General features: G+C 39.0%; 3 protein-coding genes across 5 annotated transcripts; 2 read left to right on the top strand and 1 right to left on the bottom strand.

Moving 5' to 3' along the window:
• Nucleotides 1–15: 15 nt before the first annotated feature.
• ints14 (integrator complex subunit 14) lies at nucleotides 16–6,101 on the top strand. 2 transcript variants are annotated; one of them, XM_067589868.1, is made up of 12 exons: nucleotides 16–124; nucleotides 1,013–1,301; nucleotides 1,846–1,953; nucleotides 2,114–2,269; nucleotides 2,854–2,972; nucleotides 3,078–3,220; nucleotides 3,298–3,390; nucleotides 3,589–3,733; nucleotides 3,865–3,998; nucleotides 4,373–4,491; nucleotides 5,189–5,254; nucleotides 5,343–6,101. In XM_067589868.1, exons 2-12 carry the CDS (start codon nucleotides 1,080–1,082, stop codon nucleotides 5,574–5,576), a joined length of 1,539 nt encoding a protein of 512 aa, XP_067445969.1. In that variant the 5' UTR covers nucleotides 16–124; nucleotides 1,013–1,079; the 3' UTR covers nucleotides 5,577–6,101. The 2 variants fall into 2 exon arrangements, with proteins under 2 accessions (XP_067445969.1, XP_067445970.1); XM_067589869.1 differs by having other exon boundaries at nucleotides 45–128; nucleotides 1,017–1,301.
• On the bottom strand, nucleotides 5,941–10,603 carry hacd3 (3-hydroxyacyl-CoA dehydratase 3). The gene is made up of 11 exons (XM_067589870.1): nucleotides 10,396–10,603; nucleotides 9,058–9,100; nucleotides 8,885–8,958; nucleotides 8,622–8,786; nucleotides 8,397–8,442; nucleotides 8,058–8,168; nucleotides 7,813–7,940; nucleotides 7,557–7,669; nucleotides 6,951–7,057; nucleotides 6,737–6,868; nucleotides 5,941–6,622 (listed from the first exon to the last, which is right to left on the bottom strand). Exons 1-11 carry the CDS (start codon nucleotides 10,471–10,473, stop codon nucleotides 6,546–6,548), a joined length of 1,074 nt encoding a protein of 357 aa, XP_067445971.1. The 5' UTR covers nucleotides 10,474–10,603; the 3' UTR covers nucleotides 5,941–6,545.
• Nucleotides 10,321–16,254, top strand: ppcdc (phosphopantothenoylcysteine decarboxylase). Of its 2 annotated transcripts, none has more exons than XM_067589871.1 (5): nucleotides 10,321–10,422; nucleotides 12,417–12,512; nucleotides 12,960–13,088; nucleotides 13,207–13,375; nucleotides 16,120–16,254. In XM_067589871.1, the coding sequence occupies exons 1-5, from the start codon at nucleotides 10,336–10,338 to the stop codon at nucleotides 16,206–16,208; spliced, it is 570 nt and encodes a 189-aa protein (XP_067445972.1). In that variant the 5' UTR covers nucleotides 10,321–10,335; the 3' UTR covers nucleotides 16,209–16,254. The 2 variants fall into 2 exon arrangements, with proteins under 2 accessions (XP_067445972.1, XP_067445973.1); XM_067589872.1 differs by lacking the exon at nucleotides 10,321–10,422 and adding an exon at nucleotides 10,681–10,913.
• The last annotated feature ends 2,837 nt before the right edge of the window (nucleotides 16,255–19,091 follow it).

The following is a 19,091-nucleotide window of genomic DNA, read 5'->3' as shown; positions in this document are numbered from 1 at the left end:
GAAATCCTCGCCAGGATCACATCGGAACTATTTATTCTTAGTTGCGCTCATCGCTTTCGACCCGGACAGAAGTAGTGGTGCACATGACAGTAGAACCACCGGATGGCAAGATAAACATTGAATGGCACGTATATACATCTGTTTTTGTAATATAAAATATTCACTGAATAGTTCAACTTCTGGATAGTTATTGTCTGACATTTGTTAAATAGTAACAAAAACATTTCTTCGACGAGTCTTGACGTTACGTTGCAGAATATTAGCGTTAGCCACCATTAGCTGAAGGATGTTCTTCCCTCTTTTAGCTTGTAACATCGTTAATGGTCGTTGTTTTGTGTCAACTAACCCCAATGTTACCCTGATACACTCAGAGGTAGTGGCGCTGACATTAACACAACCACTGTAGCATAACGTAACGATAAGTAACGTTACTGATGCAACTAACTATTGCTATTGCAACTAATTATTTTCATCATCGATTAGTCTGCCGATTATTTCTCGATTAATCGATTGTTTTGTCTATAATATGTAAGAAAATGGTGAAAAATGTCTATCAGTGTTTTTAAAGACCAAGGTTACGTCCTCTAATGTCTTCCTTTGTCCTGACCAGTAGTCCACAAACCAAAGATACTCAGTAGCCTATATTATCATAGAAGACTAAAGAAACCAGAAAATATTCATGTTTGAGAAGCTGGAATCACAGAATTTGTGATTATAGAATTTTTTCTCTTATAAAATGACCCAAAAAGATGAGAAAAGCAGCAAATCCTCTCATTTGAAAAGCTGACACCAAAGAATGTATAGTGAAACAATTAATCGATTATCAAAATAGTTGACAATTAATTTTCTGCCAGTTGAATAATCAACCAATCGTTGCAGCTCTAATAATAAGCTAAATAAATAATGAATGATCCTATTCTTCCATGGTCAGGAGAAGCTTTTTAACGCGTTAGCAAACTGAAATTTTGCGCTGTTCTCACTTAAATACTCTGTTTTTGTTCTTTTCCTTCAGTGAGAGTTCGTTGGAGAGCCCTTTATTTCTTTCATCTTGAAATAAATCCACATTATATCAGTGAGTCATGCCTACCGTGGTGTTGATGGACGTGTCTCTGTCCATGACACGGCCGGTGTCACAGGATGGCACCGAGGAGTTTCAGAGGAAGAACCTGGCTGTCCACGGACTCAATATGTTGTTTGAACACATGGCCTCAAACTACCGCTTGGAGTTCACAGCACTTATGGCTTTCTCCTCCCTCTGGGAGCTCTTGGTACCTTTTACCAGAGATTATAATGCATTACAGGTAAAGTGTGCCTCATGCGAGAATCTGAAAAGTAAAAGCATGTTGTTTTCCTCTTCTGAGACATTTCCTGAGTTTGACCTCAGAGAAGAAGAGTCTGACTTTAGAAGAGTGTGGACAACACTGAAGTTAGCTTCCAATTCGGGGTTAAGATAAAAGTTAAGGGGAACATACATGATGACATTTAGCAGCTGATTCTCCGGTTTTTCACCATTTACACTTATGTAAGAGTGTTAGACATTGTAGCAAAAGTCTTAACGCTGTTTAAACCCACCTTCAGATTTGTGAAACCTTTATTCTGCTTATGAAAACTGATAAAAGGGTGATTTCACCAATATTTCTCCATCTAGACCACATCAGACCAGATCTAGATCAAAAACCACTATACTAAGACTTGTGAAATGTTAATACAAATAATCTAGTTCAGATTTGACAGGTATAAGTATAGTGGTTTTTGATCTGGATCTGATCTAAGCTGCGAATCAGAAGCTAACTTCAGCGTCATGAAGAGTCAGGGCTTATCTAATTAATACATTTTTCTGTGCAGGAGGCTCTGAGTAACCTAGAAGACTATGACAAGACCTGCGTTGAATCAGCTCTTAATGGAGTTAGTAACGTGGTACAGCAGGAGTGGGGCAGTGCCTGTCCCTGTCAGGTATTTGGTCCTTTATACAACATCATAACAACTCTACATTAACGATTTATTTAATAAAGCTGGTGTGCAGTCAAATGATTTTTCCATAATGATTTTCAGCTGTCTGTGCACATCTGTTACACATGATTCTGTTTATGTACCTCCCTCTTATGTCCTACAGGTGGTGCTGATTACTGATGGGTCTCTTGGTATTGGAAAAGGTTCACTGCGTCATTCTCTCCAAACACTAAAGCAACGTGGAGATGATAAGAAGTTCCCTCTGCCTTTCCCTTTCCCGACCAAAATGTTCATCATGTGTGTAGCCAATGCAGAGGAGGTACTAAATCACACTCTTTTTTTTCTAGATGTTCAGCAGTTAATTTCTATTGAATGCGAACACAATCAGTGTAAAACTATGGTAGGAGGTCGCTGATCATAAACAGGTTTTTAGGTGATGGCCTCTACTGGGCCTTTATATCTAAAATATTATCAAAGAAATTTTAGGATGAGAGAGTAGTATTGTCGTTTCTATCGGCGAATTTGAGCCAAGAGAATTTAGAGATTAATAGAGATATATACTGTATAGCACATCCTGCTACAGTTCATTGAAAAAGTTACTGTGTTTACTGTAAATAAGAATATGTGTCCACATGTTTTTTTCATGGTGAAGTACTTAAAGTGTCTAAATTGTTGAAATAATAATTTTTCCTCTGTGACATTCGCAACCACACTTGAAAAAAAAAAAAAAAGAATGTATGAATCATGTACATGAATCCTCAAAGGAGCCCAAGTGCAGTGTTTTTTTTGTCGAGTGTCTTCAGAAGTTTCTCTTGCATCCATGTGAAATTGCATCCTTTTGCAGTTTTGCACGTGCACTAGACTCTCCAGCTGTAACCTGTGCAATAACCTGTGTAATTGCAGTTACAGATGACTGGCACCATGGACAACTTGGAGGAGTTACTTCGACTCAGTGGAGGGGACGGACAAATCTTCACCATGGAGGGACCACTTTGCATGCAGAGTGTACAGGCCATGTTTGGGTATGACTGTTACTGGAGAAATAATCCAGGCAAAACTGGAAATTTTCCTGCTTTATATGTTTGTCAAGGCACTTTTGGCCATTGTGCATCTTTGTATCTCTCCAGGAAGCTGATCGACCGGGCGTACTCTCCCTTCCATGCTGTCCTACACTGTGGGAACTTGTCCTCAGACGTTCAGGTGTTCCCTCGACCCGAGCCTGTTGTGGTGGATGAGGAGGTGGAGCCCATGCCTCTAACAGTCAACACAGGTACTTAGCTGGTTTCATTGTTGAGTTTAGACTTTTTTTTTTTCAAACAAATATTCATTCTGTCATTGATGTTTCAGATTTGGAAATTGTGGGCTTCATTGAAATTGCTGATATCTCCAGTCCTCCTGTTATATCCAAACACTTGGTACTACCTATCGCTGTAAACAAAGGTTTGTGTTAAATATTTTTATTTTATTTTTAAAAAATAAATACTAAACATGCGTAAACAAATCAGCTGCACAGCATCCAGGGATCATTGCTTTTGGTTTAACTGATTTTCACTGAAACAACAGATTTCCGATCGGTGTTGATCAAAGTTATTCAGATATATAGTATTATCAATGTATTTTATTTGTGCTTGATTTCAGAGGTGGATGAAGTTGGCACAGGAGCCACAGATGAGCTTGAGGAGGAAGCTTCTGCCAGTCAAATGGCAGGGAAAAGTCCAAATTTCTGTGTACTTCTACATGGCAGTCTGAAAGTTGAGGGCATGGTGGCACTGGTCCAGCTAGGGTGAGATGCAACACAGCTGTTTATATTTAACATATATGAATTCAGTGCGTATAATTGTTTAAACACCTGCAGAGCAAATAGTTGGTGTATGTCATGAACAAATGCCGTTAACCTAGTTTGCGTTTTCCCAGGCCAGAGTGGTACGGCATGCTGTACTCCCAAGCAGACAGCAAGAAGAAATCGAATCTGATGATGTCTCTGTTTGAGCCTGGTCCAGACCCTCTGCCTTGGCTGGGCAAGATCTCACATTTGGGACCAATCTCAGGTAACCCCTCATCCCTCCACTGTGTCAGTGTTTTCTGCAGATGAATGTCAAACAAGCAAATATCAAGTTTTCTACATATTCAGCAACCTTCTACACGGTCTGTATAAACTCTCTCTGCCTTATTCCTGAAGGCATGATTCAAAAATTTTCTGACATATTGTGAAACTACACATTTTAATGTCACTTATGACACACTAACCCATGTACAAGTAAATGACTGTTTATTCCTAGAGAGCAAAGGCCTTTCGGCATGTGTACATAATCAAGCGGTTAATCATTTACACAGTTTTATTACATAGTGAGACAGCTTTGATCATGATACTGTAGATTAACTGGATTCACTCAAATGTTTTATGACTTTTCTTGTATTTCAGAGGCTGCTGAAAATCCCTATGGAGAGGATGACAGTAAAAGTCCTTTCCCCTTGCAGCCCCAGGTCAAACGAAGCTATGCCCAGAATGTCACTGTGTGGATTAAGGCCAGTGGACTACAGGTACAGTCCTGGTGGTTGTTATAAGATCACTGTATATGTAAAAGCAGTCTCAAGAGTGAAAATAATGAGTTTTAAGTGGATACCAGTTCAATAGCTTTTAATCCCGCACTAAGAACCTACCAAACTATCTTATTAGGGAATTAAAATGTTGCTGCAGTATGCAGGGTGGTTTCAGTTGGCAGGGGTCACTTTGACAAGGTGACTTTAAACTTTGTGTTCCCAAAGTTCACATGCAATGATACTGCACAGAAGCAAGTCTAGAAATGGGGGAGGGAGATATACTGTGTGCAGTGTTTACTGAAGCTATCTTTAAAATAAACTTGTGACTAATTGCTACTAAAGGTCTCTAGGGTGGAGTAAAAACCAGAGCAGCTTCTTGAATAAACCTTAAATTTCCCATGTGAAAGACAGTTTAATTTGCAGGAATTGGTCAAATTGCACCACAGTGCTCTGTAGTCTCTCCAGGGGTTAAATACACTAATAAGCATGACTTCTTTACAGAGGAGCTTGGTTAATGCTTACTGAGACTGTGAGGGTAGTGAGATATTTACAACCTTAACCATACATTTAGTTTAAAGTAAATCTTGATGGGGTGATAATGATCTGTTAAAGAAGGACAACCTTGTGTAAAAATATTTTTATGGTTATGGTTGTCATTTACTCAGTAACTTAAGTCATTTGTGCTGTCATTTTACAGACTGATGTGCAGAAGATCCTGAGGAATGCAAGGAAATTGCCCGATAAGACTCAAACCTTCTATAAGGTAAATTTATCTGAAAACAACTCCAGCTTGAAAATGCTGTTTAACCATGTGTCATAATTTAAATAACTAATGAATTTGAATCTGTCAGGAGCTGAACCGTCTTCGGAAGGCTGCCTTGGCTTTTGGTTTTTGGGAGCTCCTGAAAGGAGTGGCCGACCTGCTGGAGAGAGAGTGCACGCTTCTGCCAGACTCGGCTCATCCTGATGCTGCTTTCCAGCTCTCCCATGCTGCACAGCAGCTCAAACTGGCTAGCACCGGAGACTCCCAGTACGCCGCTTTTGATCACAACATCGTTCCCATGCACACTGACTTCTCAAGCTGAGCCGCATCTGAGTTTGTCAAAACGGACTGTGTGGACCAATGGGGGACAGCACCTGGTGTATGCTGTTTAAACAACTCATCAAGGGGGCAGCTTCAAAAACCGACATGTGGAGTCAGACTGATAATTTACACTCCTCTTGTGACACTGCCTGAACATGGCAAAACGTACATAGTGAGGTGTATGGAAGACGTTGGCATGTACATATTTTTTTACATGTTTCTTTATAGAATCTTTTTCATAAATTGACCAGGTTTAGAGTTTGTTTTTATTCAGTATCAAATAACTGCCACGTGTACAGCAAACATGGGATATGACTGTTAATGTTGGCATTTCAGGTACCTGTCAAAAATATAGAAAACCAGAGTGAGGAAGGGACACAAATGAATTTATTCATAGCAGGTTATCACTGAGCATAAGGGACAAAAATGCTCTTTGTGTTTCAGCAGTCATCAGTATAATTTTCCCTGAGGTCTGTGGGACGGTTAAGAAATCTGGAATGATAACAAATACAGTATTTCTTCAGAATATTGTCTCTTTTTTCATTCACACAATTGAAAATGATACCAGCAGGATTTTCTTAACAGTGCTTGTTGCAATCCATTCAATAGAAAATATCAGTTATGTTACTGTAACTTAAAAAAACTCAATCAAGATCGAAAAGGACAAAGAAAAACTATTCTATGGCTTAATACAACTCATTACTAATCAACAAAATACAGGATGACATGAAACCATTAAGTTGGACCATCAGTGCAGTGATGAAATCTTGCATCATCTATGAGATGTTCTTGTTAACCATAAAGGAAATTATTTTATTGAGAGCAAATAGGCAGTGGAAAAGAAAATAATTTCTTAAAAGTAAGAACTGTTTAAGTGGAGCATGGTTGATGAGGACCATTTCAAAAATGTTTCTCCAGAAATAGGCAGGCAGCAGAGGTGCTTGAGGAGTGCTGTTGTTGGTGCTGAATCTCAATTTGCTTTCCTCTTCTTGGTACGGAAACGCCTCTTCCTTTGCTTGTATAGATGACGAAAGTTGATAAAAAGGCCTGAAGAGGGTCAGAAAACCCCCCCCAAAAATTAAATGACATAAAACATAAAAATTAAGACGTTAAGTTCTCAGAGATTTATATGATAAATAAACGTTTTATCAGGAGACTTACCCAGAAACATGAGAACAAGATACATGCACAGGACGTAAGAGAAGCTGATAGAGGTGCCGATGGCTTTCGGCAGAGGAATGCTGAAGGTTTTGGTCTCTTCAAAGATGGGAATGGATTGTATCACAGCAACAGCTACATGGGGTTGGGAAATGAGATGATCTTTAGTACTTGTATGTCAAATATTAGAATTTCAGAGAAGTAAACACAAGCTCACCTTCTGCTAAAACACCTAACGGGTACAGTGGTATCCAGATTGTGTATCGCAGCCACGTCAGGGTTTTCCACTCTGTATTGAAACAGCCCAGCATGTAAAATGGATACCTGAAATTGGAGCATCATGTTATGAAACACACACAGACAAATAACAATGTAGCCTTAATGACCTGCGGTGAGGACGACTCTTATAAAAAAAAAAAAAAAGTGCTGCACAAATCAGCTGCTTATCCTCGAACTTTCCTCTATTAGGAAGAGTCTTTTAGGTTGAGTGTGCCCTCTGAGCGTCAGTGTACTACTGGATCTGCATCTTCAGCACTGCTGAACATACTGTAACTGTTCTACCATTTGTTGCTAAAATGATTTTAAGACTTAAGAGATTCAGAGTGAGCCAAATCAAACTAAACATGCAATAATGTCATATATATTTACAATATTGTTTAAACTTCTAAACCTTAGTGACAACAACATTGAGTAAAAAAACTCCACAATGCAGAAGAAGTTTGTTCATTTAGAAAACCGGTGTGAGTTAAAGAACATTCCCATGTGTCTTTACATTCACCATGACTCTTGACTGTGAGCAATGGCACACCAGTGACATGCCTACCTAAAGATCTCGATGGTGCTCCATAGATAGAAGACGAAGAACACAACAGGCCTGTTATGCATTTCCTCCAAGCTACCGAAAATGATGAAGAGGATAAAATTCCTTCCAACCACCTGGTCAAAGAACAAACAGAGGCTCTTAGTAATAAGTTGGGACCTACACTTAAAATGTATCGTTACTGCATCTGTGACATTTTTAACTATGCAATTAAGTCGTCACTGCACATCATTCAGACTGACAAACGAGCATCTCGTACCTGTATAAGAGTTGGAACAACACCTGTTCTGACTACACCAAAAGCAGCATTGAGGACCTCTACTGCTGCCAGGATCTGGCAGAAGAACATCACATCCGATATGGTGTGAAATGTGTCGTACATGGAATCTGAAATTAGAGTTTTTAAGTGTTTTACATTATAGATCTTATTAGATTTTTGTGAAGTGATTCATCAAGGAAGGAAAAACAAAGAGAAACTTAAAGCAGTATTACACAAATCCTCACCTTGGCCAAAGATAAAGAGCCGTACAGTCATGTTGACAAAGATCCACGAAAAACCAAGGAACTGTACCAGGTTATATATGAATAAACATCCTGTTTTCAGGCTGACAAACTCTGAAGCAAAAAAAAGAAAGAAACATTAAGGAAGCTGATGCACATAACTTCCTAGAACAAAGATATGACAAATCTACTTGTAGCAGAAGACTTTTAGACTGTAGTGAAGCAGCTATGAGCCAATAAAGTCATGAGTTTCAATTTGTAGATTACAAATATTTGGATTTGCAATCTACAATGAAACCACTTGCTGAAAGATGTTTTCATTTTGTCTATATTTATACTCACGATCCTCCTCATGCCTTGAAGCCTTCAGTCTGTTCCTTTTCTCCTCCTTTTCAAAGTTAAAAAAGAAGAAAATATATGTACAAGTGTTCTGCTCCTTTGGTATCAATGTAAAAGTTTTAATTCTAATATTTGGGTGAGTGTGGAGTTGATATTTTATATTCTTTTTTCTATGAGTAAGTAATATAACACAGAGGGTGCACTGTCCTACAGTAGCTTTAATCTCACCTTTTCCCGGATCTCCATCTCAGCGTCTGACTCGTCCAGCCAGCGGTCAAAGTCGGGTGAGAGGAAGACTGGTTTGCGCTCCTGTTTGGTCAGTCTTTCCCACCAGCCACGCTGTTCTTTCCGCACTGTAATATTAACCTGTCGTTGTGTGGACTTGTGGCTCACCTGGGCACATAGATTCATTTGATCAGCATAATCAGTTGAAGTAAAAGGCATAAATAAGAAAGAAACAGTAGATGTCAAAAATCTGAATGGATTCATACCTCTGGCTTTACTGGTAAGACAAACTCCAGGCTGAACTCATATTCATTTTGTCCTTTTGCGCCATGGCCCTGGGCTGAACACAAAATACAGTATAAAATGTGACAAGTTATTAAAAATATTGGTTTGATAGCTGAATAAGCATCAGCACATGTACCACAGAAATGTATATCACCTCTAAACTGAAGGACGTTTTCATGTACACGGACATCGATGTTCTGCAAAGAGAAACAGAGAAGTAGATGACGATCTCATTTCCTCCTTGACACTGTCAATTCAAGCATCATGTTACATCCTGTACTGTTGAGCAGAGACAATAATTCAAAGTTTGAAAAAAAACAACACCCTGATATGTGACTTGCACAGCAATTAACTTCAGGTACAATCCAACAACAACAGTGCAATTTCATTACCAACCAGAGTAATCTTCTCAGGGAAAAGAGCCGTTTCACACATTCTCCACCCTGAGTAAGCTCTTTTTTGTGTAACTGTATAGCCTACTATGTAATAAACTGTATACACAGTACAATAAAACCACACTACATGACTGTAATGCCTAGATTTGGACAGGACAAGAGTAAACCAAAGTGTGATGATCCTCCCTCCAGGCTGGAGTTTGGGGCAAAGTGACATCTTTGGATGAAGAAACAACTGTCTCCCACCTGTACGAACCTCACATGTGGGGTGAGATGATCACCTTCCACTCTGCCCCTGCACCAAGTACCACCAAGGGGTATTTTTAGGGATTAATAACTCGTGTGACCGGCTGTACACACATTTACTTACAACTACGATACTCCTCATTAATTCAGTGGATATCTGAGCAGGTTTTGTGGGTTCGAACTAGGGCTGAGCAATATGGACAAAATCAAATATCACAATATTTTTGACCAAGTACCTCAATATCGATATTGTGACAATATTGTAGGGATGACTACTGGTGCTTTCACAAAATATTTACACAAAGAGATTTTTGATAAATAATCATCAGTAATGTGGATATAATGACTAAGTGGGTAAAGGCAAATAAAAGAACAGCTCTAACAGTCTGCTAAGTACAGAAAATTATATCAGTTTACTGTAATGGAGCCTTTAAAACAAGGAAAGGACAACACTTATACCATCATGATTTCCAAAATCTAAGACGATATCTAGTCTCATATCAAGATATCGATATAATATCTTGCCCAGCCCTAGTTCAAACCACACACTGTATATGTATGCCTTTATATACAGTCTATGACTCAAACCTGATGGATAATGGCAAGCCTTAGCAGAGGGCTTTGTAAAGATCAACTATCACCTCAAATGATCTCTCCATTTAGCATCCAATATGCAAACAGTGCCTAACCAACAAAAACATTTTGCCTTCATTTGCATGATTCAATATGCAGCCTTAGAGGCATCAAATGCTAAAGCCGGTCAGAAAGTGCTTTCCTGCAGCTATTTCCTGATGCAAAGTGAGTGGGGGCAGTCTGTGTTTCTACCAGAGGATCCTGTCCCGCTAGCTCACCTGAGCGTCTGTCAGCTCCACTCGCAGGTAAATATCCTCATGGCGTTGAGCCCAGTAAACGAGCGGTGTCAGTGTCATTGTTGCGTTTTTATAGAGCTTTGTTTTAACCAAATATCGTGCTGAACGGACAATGACTAAAGCCTCCGTGTTGCATGCTAGCTGACCTGGAAAGCTTCTGCAAATAGCCAGAATATTCTGCGAACGTGCGCGCTCTATATCTGTCAGCGTGGTCGGCTTGACAACGTGCGCGTGCAGGAGACACAGTCCTCTCTCTTTCTGATTGGCTGTTGGGGACTATTGACGGAAGTAAAAGCAGTTGGGTCAACAGGAGCGTAGCAGCCAGTTCGTCGGCGTCTTTTTGGCGATAAGCTGCTATGCAGACAGACGAGCTTGTTTCTTGTGTGAAAAGTGATTTGTTGAGATCTTGCGACACTTTTCGCGTTCTTGTTGGCGTCACGGGAAGTGTGGCAGCCTTGAAACTGCCTCTTTTGGTCACCCAGCTTCTTCAGCTCCCTGGGGTGAGCTGCTTTCTTCTGTTTATTTTTCTATTCAGAGTGTTCACTCTACTAAAGTTTATTTTGTCTCTCTCTCTGTAACCTATAGTTCAAGTATATTCCCATGCAGCTTAGTCACGTCATTATTACCGCACAACACCCGTGAGAGCGCGCATGAGCTCACGTTTACCGCAAGATGGAGATGTTGCAGCTGTTAGGCAGCAGTAGGCTATAAAAAACCACAGCAGCAACTACACAGAAGTAAAATCTTATTACTGTCCCTTTATTAACACCACTACTGCTACTACTACAACTTATAGTAATGTTATCTTGCTTTCAAATATAGTCGTTTTATTTGGAGTTGAAGTACAGTCTCTGTATACAGTCTATTAAACTGGCAGTGGCTCCATTAGGGTCTCTAGAGCAGACCACAATGTAAAAAAACTACATATAAGTGGAAACTCTTTAGTAGGGTGTTAGTTGTAAACTAAAGGGAAGTGAAATTGTAAGTGAAAATAGAGACCCAGTATTACTCAAAAGTGTCTGGATTATTGATTAAATGTTTTCAGACACATAAAATAAAGACAGCGTATGGACTATTATTGTACTAAACAGGAAGAAACAGCTGTGTTTCATTTGCATAGTGATGCAAATACATTCTTTTATACAAATAAATGCTGGATTGTGTTTTTAATGGTTAACAACTTACCCTGTATACAGAAATATTTGTTCTGACTGACATGTCAGACTAAAAATATATGTTCCATCTGAGGTAACATTATGCATGAACATCAAAACTGGATTTATAATGAAGTCCCAGAGTACTCTGCAGCTACATGTAGATTAAGACAGTGCTCCAAGGAGCAGGGGAATATAATGTCATTATGTCAACAAAATGGCTGTTGTCATGTTGTAATCAGTAATGGCAGGGGTGGTGATAGTGTCAGATAGACCATTTACCATTTTGAGACCATTGGTAGGAACTGTTCACATTTAAATTGATGAAATGAAAAGTTGGATACAGCAAACATCATTCATGGCTCTAACCAGTTTGTTGGCTTAACTATGTTCTATGTTCTGTGTAACTATGCTTCATATTTACAACGATAACTCAGGCTGAGAGAGAGTGGCAGTTTTTCTAACCGCAGTTTTGGAATTAAGAAACTCTGGTAATTAGTTACTGTAAAGTAATGATATATATACAGTATATGTATAATGATGTTAATATATCCAAGTGGTCATGGATTTGGTGATAAAGATGTTTCTAGAAAAAAATACTATTGGATACAGGCCACATTGTGCCAAACCAATGAGAACTGTGTTACAGAGAGTAACAAAAAAACAAAAAATATTTTTTTGAGAGTTGCTAAAATTTACTCAAGAGTAAAACATAAAATGAACTCAAAGATCAAAAGGGTCAAACCAATATGAGCATGAGAAAGTTAAGACTCTTGTGACAAGTCGCTTTGCATTTCTAGGTGTCTCTTCTTAGTTTTTAGTTTTTCTAAATTTTATTTTATACTTTAGGTGGATGTAAGAGTTGTTACAACGGAGCATGCCAAGCACTTCTATGATCCTGCAGAAGTTTCAGTAAAAATCTACAGTGACAAGGATGAATGGGAGGTAACAATGAGCTTGTCAAATGTCCTTGTAAGCTGTTATTAATTGCCTGTTTAAAGTAGAGTTTCTCAAACTTGGGGCCACTGATATGCTAGTGTGGGATGTTTCTACAAATTATATTTTAGTGTTTTGTATACTTTAATAAATAATTAAATGAAGTATATCATCATTTTTATACAACCCATTTGAATCTCCCTTCATTCTCTTGAAAAAAGAATACAAAAGAATCCTGTACTTAAAATCATATTGAGTGAATTTAAGTATGGCATGTGTTGTCAAGTGTTGTCATTACACAGCTTTCCAATTACTGAGGTCATGAGGATTTTAAGACCCAAAAACATGGTCAAGGGCCAGAAAAGATTGAGAAACCCTGGTCTAAAGTATCATGCATTCCAGGAAGGAACTGAGTGTCTCATCGGTTGGATGCCTAATGGTGTGTTTCTGTTCTAGATGTGGACTCAGAGATCTGATCCTGTGCTCCACATTGACCTCAGGCGCTGGGCAGACCTACTTGTCATTGCCCCCTTAGATGCCAACACGCTTGGAAAGATTGCTAACGGCCTTTGTGACAATCTGCTGGTGAGAACGAAAGTGTATTAACTGATTACCTGCAAAATGTTACGGCACACACATTAATGATTTCTTACATTAATTCTGTGAGATTAATTCCAAGTTAATTAGTGTTTGTCATTGACAGACATGTGTGGTAAGAGCCTGGGATATGAGTCGCCCTCTCCTCTTCTGTCCTGCAATGAATACAGCTATGTGGCAGCATCCCATTACAGCCCAGCAGGTGTCCAAACTGAAAGAGTTTGGATATGTGGAAATCCCCTGCATCGCTAAGAAGCTAGTGTGTGGAGATGAAGGTGTGTATGATTATCAGAAAAACTAAAAATTCACTGATACCTGTAAACTGCCACTAAATCAGCTTTATTGCTGTTTCCGCATCTTTTATCATTTTGATTTCACACAGAAAGTCCAATTAATTTTGCATTTATTTCATGTGAACATATTAAAATGAATCTGCACAGTGCAACAAAAGGTGTAATCAACTTGTGTAACATTTCAATAAAAACAGAATTATGCAGGGTGGGATATTGTAAGTGGAGGATACAATTGACCCTTATGTTGGAATGCTAATAAATATCTACGAGCATCAACGTTCACCTTTTGAAATCTAAGAATGCAGGGCTCTGTTGGTTTGACCATAACAAAGTAGAAAACATTTGAAAATATTAAAAGTAAAAGGTGCCTGTTGGAAGTTTCGGCAGTAAATTATTCCATTACATAACTTCTAGCAGTGTTATAAACTTTTAAATTTATGTTTTACCGCACCTTTAACATTATTGAATGCTTAAACATGCAGGTCAATTAAAAGCACTCTTACCTGAATTGAAACAGAAGTCGTTGGATGAACTAAATACAATGACATAAGACAAAGCAGAACGCAGAAAACCATTGGTTATGAAGTTGAAGGCCCTAAAGACCAATGCAGCCTCAGAGTGAATAAGAGGAACATAGCAAAGAGGAACCACAAAGTGTTCCAATAAAGACATGAACTCCTTAACCACAGAGATTGGTGAAACAAAACAGCAAATTCAAGCTTTACTCTCCTGTAATAACAAAGAGCACTTCCTGAGCAGATGGCACAAGCTTCAGAACGAACTTCACCGTTGTGCAGGACAATGCATGAACCTAAGGAAAGAGCAACAGCCGGCAGTGTGGGAGGTCATATCGACCTGATCAGTACACTCTGAAAAAGTCTTGTAAAACATAACAAGGTTTTTATCTTCAAATAATCTTTGACATAGTAGGCCACTTACCATAGGCACACGTCTTGTCAGCTCCTTTCCTAGGACCCTATACTTTGACAGACCAGAAGAGGGGCAAGGTCTTGATGAAAGGGGTATAAGTCTCCCAGCACCATGGACACCAGACAGTAGATATTGTACTTAACACCGTGGACCCCACAGACAGTGGTGGCCTTAAGGTTAGAGAAGCGGGCTTATGACTGGAAGTTTGTGAGCAGAATAAATCTGGGTGGGGAAAGTGCCTGTTCCTCATTACCACCACTGATGTGCCCTTAACCCCAACTTCTCCAATGCAGCTGCACTGTGGCCAGTAGCTCAGACTGTGATTGTACCAGGCAGCTCCCACATGTGAATGTGTGTAACTGTGCACCGTGTCAGGGCGTTCCTAAAAACTGGCTCTCAGTGAATCTTCCCTGAATAAATGAGAGTTAAGAAAAAGATGATGGATCTGAACAAACCATCCTCCTGTCAAATTAGAATGACAGTGGACATTAGAAAACCTGCTACTGAGAACTATTAGACAAGATATTCTGTGACTGTGTGAAAGGAAGAATGTGTGATGATGTATCGTTCAAAGGAAGAGCTGGCGAAGTTCTTATTTTGAAGACGTTTATTAGACGATGGCCATCGGGTCCATTCCATGTACAAAGATGGTCTGGGCACCGTACCACTGTCGATGCATAACTTATATAGGGTTACACATCTGTATCTTATCACATGAATAACATAGGTTCTCCATGGGCATTAATTCAATTAGGAGCCATCCATCAAGTGATTGACAGCTACCTCACAACATATTATGTATCATAACATACCACATCTGGAACAGCTCCAATCTTGACCATAGACCCATTGTTTGTATCTAAAAGCCCCCCCAGAAGGGCTATATCATATTACATAAGGTGACATGCAGACTATGAAATATTTCTGTCACATGTCCAACACCCAAAATCAGTAAAGTACATAGGGTCAGATAAAAATCATACTAACACTGTGCGTGCAGCCACTGTATCATTTCATATTTCATCTGCAGTATGGTCCAGTGTATTTCTGATCATCGATGCATTCACATCAAGACATTTGTATGCTGTGGCCTCCTTGTGTCCTTTACTTACTTCTGTTCTCAACAAATTCAAAGGAGGTTGGCCCAAGGGCAGGTTGGGAAACATTTTTTTTCTGATGAAATCCATTACTAGGATAGGATTGTGTCATTGAGCACTCAGAGTACTAACAGGGTTTAAACAACTCAGTCAAGTAATAAACAGTATGCAAAAACTTACAGCAGGAGACAAATTGCTGTCAAGACTATTGCTTTGGGGAGAATGTTTCTGTGCAAGTGGTTCTTCAAAGATATCAACAAGTTCAGTAAAATGGTAAAATGCACTCTGCATGCTAATGATTCAGACTTTCATTGAATCGGTTGTATTTTCTAGGGACCTTTGTGCATTAAGCTGGAGCCTTTATTATACAAATTATTGTAAATGTGGAAAGTGCTGAGGAAGAAATGCATTCTTATGAAGAAAATCATACAGAAAGGCTTGCACACAACGATTTAACAATACTCCACCAACAAAAGTGTTAAAAGCTTTACAAATTAATAGAGCTGTGTCCCCCAGATGTACTGGTGGGCATCTAAAAAAAACAGTTTGTGTGTATAGAGAATGTGCACAATGGGTCTCATGAGAAGTGTGTATGGGTTTTCTTAGTGTCATTAATGCAAAGCCACTGACTTATAATTTATTACTCCCTTCAGAAGGTGTGAGTTTGTGTAACCAGTAATTGTTTACTCTTGTTTGCAGGTAAAGGAGCCATGGCAGAGGTATCAACTATCGTCAGTGTTGTCCAACTGTACCTTAAGAAACCGGATGAGTCATCTGAGAAAACATGAACGCTGCATCAACTGGCGCCGTAGATCAATAAAAAAATAAAAAATATGACGACTGTGTATGCCTTGCCTTAAAACACCCATGGTAAATTGACGTGGGCACTTCCACTCTACCTGATTGGACCTCTTCTTGGGATTGCATAGGCATTTATAGACTATCGAATGACATCCCCCTCACTCTCCTGTTAGTTTTGTTGCAGTTGTTAGGGCAGGACAACACACACCTATACACCCTTTTTATTATTAGCACATGGACTTTAGTGACGTCATGTAATTCCTGGCATAGCTTGACCGGACTGCAACCTCTGCAGCCAAAATAACTAAAAACACCTGTGTGGGGGTGCGAGACCTTAATTTTCAGCTGTTACCAGCAGCTATTAGAGATAAAAATTGAAACAGTCTGGTGCTGGTTTTTATATTTGCCAGATATTCATCATAATGGCATGATTGATGGCTTGTTGGAGAGAGCATGCCAATCAGCTGATGTTGTTTAAGTCCCTCCCCTTTTATACAATGACAGTATTGCTCCCGAAATAACGCTGACATGTGTGATAGAATATTTCTGTTGTATACAAAGCAGCATTCCATTAGGGACATGTCATCGCGCTAAAGCGGATAAGCCGAAGTTGACAGTTTTCTGCCTCTACTTAGCATTTTCAAATTGTTCTCTAAACGTCTGTCATCCACGTTGAAATGCATGTGTGTAATAGTCTGTCATCCCACATCGGAAATGCTTACTGAACATATCTTCCTCCTCTTTTGCTTTAAAGGTGTTTGGCAGAGAAACGGTGTATTGCTGCCAACATCTTGGAGAGATTGAGGTTTAATGGATGGACAGTGTGACAAACCATGATGTGCTCAACTTGGCTTTCTATGGGAAGCCTGGTTCCTCTGAATTCCTCAGTGATAGTTTATTTTGTGTTTAATATAGCTGTACAAACAATAAGGTTGTGGTCATATGAATAACAATATGTCATGTATTATGTAGCTTCTTTTGTCAAATTACTGCACAAGTATAAAAGAGTAACTTGATTGAGGGTCAAATATTCTACCCAGAATTGGGTACACTGCTTTCAGCCATCTTTGTGAATGGTTAATTTTTCCTGATTTTGTTTCTCAGTAGTAAAATGGCTCATTATATAAAGAGTGCTGTTTTGTTTGTTATTAACAGATATTGTTTCATCAGCAAGAACTAACTCAATTTGGGGAACTTCACACATTCTGTAATTGTAAAAGCTAAGAAAAAACAAGTGCTTATAGTGCTTAAAACTCAAACAGAGTGCTTATGCAGTAAAAAGACATTGAATGCATGTGCTTATAAAGTCACCTATTTTAGTGTGAACAACAATCTTCTTATTTGAGTCCGTAGAAGCTGTCAGGGTGCCTGTGGGGTTAATTATGTGAGACAAAGCAGCGGAAACTCTTTTCCCACAAGGCACTTTGACAGACCGGCTTTACTGCAGAGACACATAACATAAAACTGTCAGCTGAGGTATGGATGTCTCAGATTCAGTGACCATTAGGTGTCTTATTTCAGTAAACACATTCTTATTTTGTTTGTGCAGGCAAAATCATGCTTTTTTTTTTTTGAAAAACATTTTAAATGTGTAAAAATGGCTGAGATGTTTTTAAAAAGGTTCAACAGAGAGTTAAATGTATTTCACCAAGTGCTTTTTACTGTGACTCTAAGTACCAAAGGTCAAAAGTGATGAAATCCATGGTTCACATTAGTGTTAGACATGTTTATCTTTGTGAAAACCCTCCATCTCCTAACAAAGCGAAAGGTACTAGTCTGGATTGTGTCTTTTACGCCGTCAAGAGAAGACAAACGAGAGAATGTCAAACCAAACCAGACACACATTTGTTTATGTTAGTGAGGAGGAGCAGACAGTAAAACTGTCATACTTGTAATAAACTGAAAGGAACTGAACCTTGTAGGTGGCAGTGTTGGTGGCATGTCTCCTCTGCAGTGTTATTACTGTATGTCAGACAAGTAGTAATCCACAAAAAACCACAGCACTTTAGGCTATGTGCCTCATTAAAGGTTAAGATACTAAAATATTGTCATTTTGAGACAAGTTGACAATAATATAATAAGTTTGTAATATACTTACAAACTTAATTTTAAAAATAAATCTTTCAAGACTTGCAGATACGTCTAAGCCAGTACTGTTGGTATAAAGTTTTGAATTTAAATTCTTTCATACAGTTATAAAGTTTTATTGTTTTACAGTGCTCATGTAAATTTGTCTTCCTGATCACATGTATCATTAGTGAATGATTCATTTTATTTCCTTGTCATCAAACTGTAAACATGTTCTCAATTTCAAAACATTCATTTTTCTCTTCCTTGTATTTCATCAAAAACTACAGAGGAAGATCGCAGTTTTTATCATCAACATGTAGACACGTGTTGCTTATTTTTTTCTCTCTATTCAGTCCAAGTAGTCATATTTTATCTTTGCTTATCTTACTCCCACCATATAAAATAATGAGGGCGGGGGGGAAATTTGGTTTGCAAATAGCCGGAGGCATTGTTACTGTTGAGCTGTCGAGGTTGCAGCACATGGAGCCGTGTGAGTGGCTCTCCAAACCAAAAGCATCCTTCCCCGAGCCATAACTTGTCCTGCTGCTATTGGCTGCTGTGTGATTCTGTTAATGAGGCCAGGGGAACATTACATCAGCCTAACCGACAAGCGGGGTGTAATCATGGCCTTGACAGCGCTGTGGAGGAGTGTGCAACCTGCAGGTGTGCCTAATGGGAATAAGCACCATGTTCTCACAGTTCCTGTCAAATCATCAAAACTTCAGATAAGCTCTATTCAGAGGCAATGTGAAATAATCAGATGTGCACTTTTCAAGACAAAACACTACTCTGCCACTTCA

Source organism: Thunnus thynnus, chromosome 5 (assembly GCF_963924715.1).
Source record: "Thunnus thynnus chromosome 5, fThuThy2.1, whole genome shotgun sequence".
NCBI lineage: Eukaryota > Metazoa > Chordata > Actinopteri > Scombriformes > Scombridae > Thunnus > Thunnus thynnus.
The sequence above is the reverse complement of the archived record's forward strand: the minus strand, read 5'-3'. Positions and strand labels throughout refer to the sequence as shown.

Excerpts from the sequence above, each read along its gene's own strand:
- ints14 (XM_067589868.1), top strand. The coding sequence starts at position 1,080 with ATGCCTACCGTGGTGTTGATGGACGTGTCTCTGTCCATGACACGGCCG. Across the intron at positions 1,302-1,845 it reads GAGATTATAATGCATTACAG|GAGGCTCTGAGTAACCTAGA; the intron begins GTAAAGTGTGCC and ends TTTTCTGTGCAG. Across the intron at positions 3,734-3,864 it reads GTGGCACTGGTCCAGCTAGG|GCCAGAGTGGTACGGCATGC; the intron begins GTGAGATGCAAC and ends GCGTTTTCCCAG.
- ppcdc (XM_067589872.1), top strand. The coding sequence starts at position 10,770 with ATGCAGACAGACGAGCTTGTTTCTTGTGTGAAAAGTGATTTGTTGAGA. Across the intron at positions 13,089-13,206 it reads GCCTTTGTGACAATCTGCTG|ACATGTGTGGTAAGAGCCTG; the intron begins GTGAGAACGAAA and ends TGTCATTGACAG. Across the intron at positions 13,376-16,119 it reads GCTAGTGTGTGGAGATGAAG|GTAAAGGAGCCATGGCAGAG; the intron begins GTGTGTATGATT and ends TCTTGTTTGCAG.
- hacd3 (XM_067589870.1), bottom strand. The coding sequence starts at position 10,473 with ATGACACTGACACCGCTCGTTTACTGGGCTCAACGCCATGAGGATATT. Across the intron at positions 9,101-10,395 it reads TGGAGCTGACAGACGCTCAG|AACATCGATGTCCGTGTACA; the intron begins GTGAGCTAGCGG and ends TTCTCTTTGCAG. Across the intron at positions 6,869-6,950 it reads GTTAGGTGTTTTAGCAGAAG|CTGTTGCTGTGATACAATCC; the intron begins GTGAGCTTGTGT and ends AACCCCATGTAG.